Source organism: Micrasema longulum, unplaced genomic scaffold (assembly GCF_059751315.1).
Source record: "Micrasema longulum isolate JH-2025_06_02 unplaced genomic scaffold, ASM5975131v1 h1tg000299l, whole genome shotgun sequence".
Lineage (NCBI taxonomy): Eukaryota > Metazoa > Arthropoda > Insecta > Trichoptera > Brachycentridae > Micrasema > Micrasema longulum.
Genome location: NW_028277503.1, coordinates 947217 through 955834, shown reverse-complemented (window position 1 = coordinate 955834; position 8618 = coordinate 947217). Strand labels below are relative to the sequence as shown.

General features: G+C 33.0%; 1 protein-coding gene across 3 annotated transcripts; it reads left to right on the top strand.

The window, feature by feature from the left end:
* Window positions 1–192: 192 nt before the first annotated feature.
* On the top strand, window positions 193–6016 carry LOC148282763 (uncharacterized). 3 transcript variants are annotated; one of them, XM_088224627.1, is made up of 6 exons: window positions 193–585; window positions 1059–1121; window positions 1565–1654; window positions 2206–2280; window positions 3412–3578; window positions 5849–6016. In XM_088224627.1, exons 1-6 carry the CDS (start codon window positions 342–344, stop codon window positions 5861–5863), a joined length of 654 nt encoding a protein of 217 aa, XP_088080753.1. In that variant the 5' UTR covers window positions 193–341; the 3' UTR covers window positions 5864–6016. The 3 variants fall into 3 exon arrangements, 1 of the variants encoding a protein (XP_088080753.1); XR_015822024.1 differs by lacking the exons at window positions 1059–1121; window positions 5849–6016 and having other exon boundaries at window positions 195–585; window positions 3412–3463; XR_015822025.1 differs by lacking the exons at window positions 193–585; window positions 1059–1121; window positions 5849–6016 and adding an exon at window positions 964–992 and having other exon boundaries at window positions 3412–3463.
* Window positions 6017–8618: the final 2602 nt, after the last annotated feature.

The following is an 8618-nucleotide window of genomic DNA, read 5'->3' as shown; positions in this document are numbered from 1 at the left end:
TATATTTTTTGTTTTACAACCATAAACTATTTTTTTCCGTCTTCGACCATAGATGTATTCAATGGAAATTTTATTATTTTTTCACCTCGCTACTAGTGTACACATTTTTTGTTACATATTATCGGCAGTTTTCAGCCAATACAAGACTTTCTAGTCATTCTTCCGATGTCGCACAAGCCACTTGCTAGTAAATCAATACAGTTTGTGGCGCAACTGTCGGCGGCGTGTGCCCAGCCACGCCGTGCCGGCCGGCGTCCTTCTAGACGAACCGCCAATTTATCCGTTTCCATTCGAAATCGCTGTCACACTGCTCTCTGTGTTTTTACACTTTTTTCTTCGAAATGCCGAGTTGTTGCGTACCGAATTGTAATTCTACGAAAAAACTACATCGTTTTCCGAAACGATATCCACATTTATTTAAAGAATGGATCAATCGTGTTCAAAGTCCCAAATTTATGAATTTATCAGATGACGAAATTAATCGACTTTGTTTTGTGTGCATTAAACACTTCAACGCATTCAACTTTAGCCAATACAATGACATCCAGCTTTTATTGTGCTCTGTGCCTACCATTGGATTGCCAGGTAAATTGCATGATATTTCATACATAATTATTTCAAGAATTTGTCTCATGTTGCACGTTTATTTGTCCTGTTTGTCTGCCCTGCAAATTTTTATTGACAATCTTTACAACTCATAGGGAAAGCATACTTTTATTAATCTGGACCCATTTTACAATGAAAGTTATTAGTATTTCTGCAAGAAAAATATATGTACGACTCAGGTTGGCTTTCCACTGTAATTGCACCTTGTTTATCTGTCTTGTGTCTATACAATTGCAAGTCTGCTTTTGGAATGTGGTGTTTGTGATTTGTCTTACAATTGGTTAATCGGGTTATTATGTATCTACAAAGTTGGCGTAGTGCCTTTTCCTGCAACTTCCGACATTTTTATTTGGTCATTATTTACAAACAATTACCAGGGTGGCATGGTGTGTATACAATTTTAGGGATGTGCTTTTGCAATGTGGTGTTGGTAATTTGTATTATTTTTACAGGGTTTAACAAGTCACCATCCAAAGAAAATAGTTTTCATTATTTACTTGGTGAACAGAGTTCGGGTATGTATTTCTATAATTTTCACATTTCCTTACACCCCTTCTTTCAGACATGTACAATCTCATTTATTATATTGTCGTTATGGTCGTGGCATGGTGTGTTTTCAATTGTAAGGATGTGCTTTCGCAATGTGGTGTTGGTAATTTGTATTTATTTTATAGGATTTAACAAGTCACCATCCAACGAAAATAGTTCTATTTATTTACTCGGTGAACCGAGTTCGGATAAGTATTTTCTATAATTTTCACATTTCCTTACACCCCTTCTTTCAGACTTATGTACTATCTCAGTTATTATATTGTCGTTAATGCTTTCTACACGTAACCATCTCAGCTTATTCTTTTCTATTCGTTCAAGCCTTACTCGATCTTTCAAGGTTTTTCCTGAAGTTCTTGCATTATGTTATCTGGTATGATGTTCATTTTATTTTTATTGTGAATTACAGTAGGCATAGCTGTTACTGAAGAACACCCCTGTGCACTCCCGGAAGGCGTTGCCAGTTGCAGTGGTACGACTTTCATCCAACCTATTTCTGGTTTGTAGTAATATTTTTTTTATTTTTGTAATAAAAATTTACAAACATACATATTTATATATAAGAGAAAGAGAAACATCTTTGTTTCTTTGTTAAAAAGAAAAAAATAATAAACAATACAAATAAATTCAGGAGAGTTCAGCGTGTGTAAGAGTTAATGGGAGATTTACATCTTGGTTTGCGATCTCAAAAGGCGTGAAACAGGGATGTGTAATGTCACTATGGTTGTTTAATCTTTACATTTTTCTATTAATTTTATACATTTTCTGCAAATTGAGAAATGCCGTTTTTGTGATCGACCAAGACTACATCGTCTGAGCGTGGGCCGTTCCTTTTTTAATTATTAAAAAGTTTATAGCACATATATATCGTATGACATGACCATGAAAGTGACCCTCTCAGTTGAAACAAATTTCTGACCCATAATTTTCTCCAGCAAATCGGCATATTAAAGCTGTTTGTGTTTTCAAAGAACTTAAAATGTATACATACAGTTACTTGTCCGACTCATTGACACATTGTCACATATTACTAATTAATAATGTTTTTAGATATCAACGCTGATGACATATCAGGCCCACTGCATATTTCTGGTCCGAGTGCACCTCAGCAGAGTACACCAAAAAGTTAGTATCAAATGACATGTATTCAATAATGCATTTTCTCTTGGTTCTTGGACAGAGAGATTTCGTTCTACATAATATCCACAGATACTTTGTTTCTATCATGTTCATGCAGTTTATGAATAATGCTAACGGATGTTTCCATGAAAATGCGACATAAATTTTTCGTCATTAAAACTTCATGAGGTGTTAAAAAACATTAAGTGGTTAAGACGCTTGAATTACGCACGGAAGGTTCCGGGTTCGATTCCCGGAGAGAACACAAAATTATAATATGATTTTTCTGTAATTGATCACTGTAATGGGCCCTCTTGTCCTGCTGTGGTGCAATTTTTATATTATTTATTATCGGGAATCAAAAAAATTACCTAATTGAATTATTGTTTTTATGAAATTTTTCCTTAATCGTTGTTCAATGTACAGTGATATACAGAATACAGATGCATTAGTGTGCAATTTGTACAATCTTTGGGAGTCGTCGTCTTCACAATATATATAATGTTATCCTGAGTTCCTATCTGACCTCTCCAAAATCAGCGTCCCATTCCCTATTACTATTTAAACTCTTTTGTTCCCACCCAATAATAATATATTAAAAAATTTATGTAAATATGTAGCTATAAATGGTATTAAGTTGTAAATAAGTTTTATATTATGTAAAATGTATGTAATATTAAATACTAACATGCTAACTTGTATGTATAGTACTAACACATGTGTAAATATTTAAATAAGTTAATCTCAAACTTGACACTGGCTAGAACACCTCAGTTAGGAGTGAAAAAAGCCAATAAAAAACTAAAGAAGATATACAGAATAAATATTTTTTTACATTATATAGATAAAACACATTGAAAAAGACTCAATTATGACGTTAGTATCCGTTGAATTACCCTAATACTACTCAAATTTATTAAAGATATAAAATACAATGAACTTCAACCAAGAACTTTCATTAACAAACTTGGAAGTGAAATTTTATATTGTAAATAGAACCAACTGCTAGTATTTCTTTTTGCTTATTTCCAAACAGCATCCCTTAACATTTTATCATTCTTTGCAATAATAGTTAGGCATTCATTATATTATGATGTTGGGACCCTTAATGCATCATTATGAAATATTATATTACAGGACGAAAATATGACCACATCTTGAAGGATGTAAATGAAACCCAATCTCAAAATTTAACACCCAGGAAAAGGAAGCTTTACAAGAAATGTTTGCAGTTTAAAAAGGCTAGAAGAAACATGGAGATGAAGATTAGAAAGATGGAACTCAAATTAAACAAAGAGCGCCATGTATCCTTTAAAAATAAATTACATAAAATCACATACCGTTTTTTTAAGTCTCAATTGAGGCTTCAGAAACGGACAAAACAGGGCCGTAGATATACAACTAACGATAAGGTTTTTGCATTGTCATTAATGAAGCAGGGCTATAAAAGTTATAAATATATTTCAAGCATATTTTCCTTACCATCCAGAAAAACATTGATGACAATGCTAAATAAAATCCCATTTAATCCTGGTACCAATTTGCATATATTTAAACATTTGGAAGAGGTCGCCCAAAATCTTTCTGCTAAAGCTCGAATATGCTCTTTGATGTTTGACGAGATGTCAATTAGTCAGAATTTAATGTACAAAAAACATAAAGATTTTATTGAGGGATTCCAAGACTTGGGTGAAGGAAAACGTACTCCAGCTTTTGCTGATCACGTTTGTGTTTTTATGCTACAGGGTTTATATAATAAATGGAAACAACCATTAGCATTTGTTTTTACAGGAGGACCCATTAAATCTTCAGATTTGGTTGTTATCTTAAAATCAATAATCTCAAATATCTTTCGTAGCAATTTGGAATTAGTTTCAATAATTTGTGACCAAGGTAGCTCAAATGTTGGTGCAATAAATATCCTGAAACAGGAAACCCGTGAATTGTACCTTCGGGGTGGTACTGAATGTAGAGTTCACAGGTTTGAAATTGAAGGCCATGAAATTGTACAAATGTTTGATGTGCCACATCTTTTGAAGGGATTTAGAAATAATATGCTAGTAAAAGATGTACATTTTGTTCAAAATTCTGTATCAAAAATAGCAAAGTGGTCCCATATTGTACAATCATACACATACGATCAAGCAAGAGGGGAAGACTTTTTCCAAATGCACAAATTAACCGATAGTCATATTTTCCCCGACAAACTAAGAAAAATGAAGGTCAAGGTTGCTGCTCAGGTATTCAGCAGGACAGTAGGAACTACCATGAAATCTTTGGCAGATACTGTGGATGATATTGACAATGGGGCATCACAGACTGCTGATCTTATCTTATTTATAAATAAACTTTTCGACAGTTTAAATGGCAGTTCTCTCAATGCTAATAGTATTATTTGTAAATACCGTTGTGGAGTCAGATTAACATTGTGGGGAGATCCCCACTGGAAATTTTGGCAGGAAGCTATTTCCATCTTAAAATCAGTAAAATTTGTAGATTCCAAAAACCAAAAAATATCAGTACCACCTACAGTGCGTAACTGGATTACAACTTTGGAAGCAATATCATATTTGAGTAATAAATTACTTACATGTTATAAATTTACTTTTGTGCTTCCACGTAACCTTAACCAAGACCCCATTGAAAACTTTTTTGGCATGGTAAGAAGTCAGGGTGCACGTAACATAAACCCCTCTAGTTCAAATTTTATAGATGCTTTTAAGTCGCTTCTCATATCAAACTTATCTCATACTCACTCCATTGGAGCAAATTGTGAAAATGATGACGGTGAAATTTTAGATTCATTAAAACTTTTTTTAACATCGGACATCGAAGTACAGGAACAATTTCATGTTGATGATCACTCCTTACCAACAAGTTCTTCAAGACAGAAAAGTAGTCAATATGTTGCGGTTTGTAAATATATAGCTGGTTATGTGGCAAAACGGGCTTTATCTAAATTTGGATCTTGTTGTGAATGTAGACTGGATCTTAAATCTGAAACACAGTTACCGGGGCATAGTTTAATAACTTCTAGGGCATGTGGTCCAAATACTTTAATCCACCCAACAATCAAAATCTATAAAGTTTTTAATACCATTGTCAATCACTGCAAAAATAATTTACCGACTATTTGCCATAAGTTTCATGTTATGTCGAGTTTGAAGGAAATAGTACTATCTAAATTAAATTCAGCATGTTTATCTTGTCCAGCACATAGAGGCCACCTTTTTGATTTTATTGTTAACTTAGTATTGCAATTATATATTTTTTCTTGGTGTAAACAAATTAACTTTCTATTAACTGGGCGAAAAAAATTAGAGTCTTGCATTGTTGATCCTCTCAAATTACAAGCTAGAAAGTGTTATAATAAAAGACTTAAGAATAAGAAGCGCAGACAATAGAGTAGATACATGCATACCCTTTTCTTCTTACCTACCATATTAGCACTTCATTTCATTACTTAATAAGCTTATAAGTGCTTCCTTCCTGCTTTATTCCTAAGCAGCAGCCTAGAAATGTCAATGTGAAATAAAATAAATTATCCACCATTAATAATGTTCTTTTGTTTCAGAATGGTGATTGTTGATGCCATGGATCTTAATGTGCAGGAAGAAAATATTTTTCATCCAGGAATAGAAGGGATCCAATACTGATCACAATGCTGCACAATTTTTAAATAATACTCAATTGTTATTTTTGATAATCCAATATTAGCATATTAGCACTTCATTTTATTCTTTAGTAACCTTATAAATGCTTCCTTCCTGTTTTATTCCTAAGCAGCAGCCTAGAAATGTCAATGTGAAATAAAATAAATTATCCACCATTAATAATATTCTTTTGTTTCAGAATGGTGATTGTTGATGCCATGTCTCTTAATCTTCACGAAGAAAATATTTTTCATCCAGGAATAGCAGGGATCCAATGCTGATCACAATGCTGCACAATTTTGTTATTTTTGATAATCCAATATACTAACCACACATGTATATAATATTATTTTACGAGTGTCAGTTTTCTTTCTCGATTCTTTCTAATAGAATCGAGGGATTTATTTTAACAGTAAAATAAAACTATTAAAAATGTTTTTTTTAATTTTTATTTATGTATTCCTATTCCATAATAAATTTAATGTGCAATATCAATATAAAATTGTTTTTTTAAATACAGGACAGAAAAATTAAATTGCGTGCTAATACTTGTATTTAATTAAGCAATTTTGTATTGATATTGTACAATAAATATCAATATACGATGCAACGCAGTGATTTGAATTTTCGCGCCATCGTCAAAGCTTCTTGTATGCCACACTAAACAGCGCTGCGATCGACGCCCAAAGTGCTTAGATATAGTACCATAGTTTCCTATCTAAAGATATCTGTAATCTGTGCATATTATACAAGTTAGTATCCTATATTACACTATATTCAACATATTTACAACTTAATTCCATTATTTACAAGACATTTATATCATTTTAACAGGTTTATTAGGCAGGGACAGGACATTAAAGATATTAATAATAATAATAATTATTATGGATAACTTATATAGCGCCATTTTCGTAATATAATACCTCAAGGGCGCTTTACAAAGTGATTATATAAAGATTTAAATTTAATTTAACTTTTTAATTTAAGAAAAATAATGTACTTTTTCATTTTACTTTTCCACCACATGCCAAGAATTTATTCAAATAATTCACAAAACAAGTGGGTTTTTAGTTTTTTCCGAAACATCACTTCACTCTCACAGTTTCTGATTTCTGCTGGGAGAGCATTCCATGCCGTAGGGCCTGCGACCGCAAATGCACGTTCGCCCAATTTAGTGCGCTGTTTGCGTAGAGGTATAATAAATGTTCCTTTCGACGTAGATGTAGCTGATCTAAGCGTAAGACGTCTGTCAGCTAGTTCATCTGGAATGCAGAGTTCCCTTAGATATTCTGGAGCAGAGTTGTGCAGTGACTTATACATAAGCCAACAGAGCTTGTATTCCACCCTCTGTGGAAAACGTAGCCAGTGCAATTCTCGAAGTAGTGGAGTGATATAACTGAATTTAGAGATTTCAAAAATAAATCTCGCTGCGGCATTTAATACAGCCTGTAGGCGAGTCATTTTATTCATTGGTAGACCTGCGTAGATACCATTAAAATAATCGACTCTAGACACTACAAACGCATTTATTAATTGACGGGCGGCATCAACTGGGAAATTTTTGCGTATGCATTTAATCTGTCTCAGCTGGAACTTATCGTTCTACTAATTTGAGCGCCAAGAGAAAGGTCAGAGTTAAAGCGTTACTCCTTACATCGGGTAGTGCCGTATCCTGAATCAAATTCTGTCGTCTGGCTGAAGCCGTCCATAGCTGTTCCGTTTTAGATGGATTAAGTTGAATATTTATATTGAAGAGATCTGATATAAATTCAAGATGACAATTGTTTATTGGGTATTAAAAAATGAGGTTCTTCACTTTTTTGTACTTCATGGCTTTATTTTGGTCTGCACTGATTTAAAAAAAGGCCACCAGCTAGGGAAGGCTATACGTATGAACTAGGACAACATATGCATGATGCGTCAAATAAATATTTCAAAATATACTTCCGTGAATTAGTAAAATTAGGTTGATTTTTTCGTTTTTTTATGACTTGCCAAATCAAATATTATATTTTGCTATTCTCATACTTTTATTACCTACTCACGTAAAAACATACTCAGCAACAAACAACACAATCTTCTTCATTCCTTTTCCGCACCTAATGGTGCATAGGGCACTGCATTGGTACATCAATCGCAAAATGTATCTTGATCATGTTTCTTGCATGAAGGTAAGATGATCAGTCTTACGCTTCAGGAGCCAATCCAGGGATTATGAAATACTCAAGCGTTAAAACATCTTATTAAATAAATATTTCATGTCAACTATGTCTTGAATCGAACCCGAGACCTCTTGCATGGCAGGCAAACGCGCTGACCACTACACCGCGAGGCTGACGTTGACATATTTTTATAGCAACATCCCACATGAAGTTTCTTATGTCAATATAACCAAATTCGTTCATTATTTAAAACAATAAACTTAAAAAATACATCAGCGTTTTCTTTGCATTCCCAAATTATTAAATCTACCGGTTCCAATAATAAACTTTTTTTAGTTTTACCTACTTAAATAAACAATGTTTATAAAATATTTCATAATTATTTATCGTTGCAAAGTGAATGCTTATCAATAATTGATAAAAGAATCCTTATTAATTCTTAAATACGAAAAAATGCCAGTGTTTGCCAAAAATGCCACCGCAAATATAAAAAAAACTACTTGCTTTAGTTTTTATAGTTATTATT

What these genes read in the sequence shown, in the direction of transcription:
- LOC148282763 (XM_088224627.1), top strand. Translation starts at nt 342, where the DNA reads ATGCCGAGTTGTTGCGTACCGAATTGTAATTCTACGAAAAAACTACAT. An exon ending in ACTTGGTGAACAGAGTTCGG is followed by an intron (nt 1,122 to 1,564) that starts GTATGTATTTCT and finishes TGTGAATTACAG; the next exon opens with TAGGCATAGCTGTTACTGAA. An exon ending in TTTCATCCAACCTATTTCTG is followed by an intron (nt 1,655 to 2,205) that starts GTTTGTAGTAAT and finishes TAATGTTTTTAG; the next exon opens with ATATCAACGCTGATGACATA.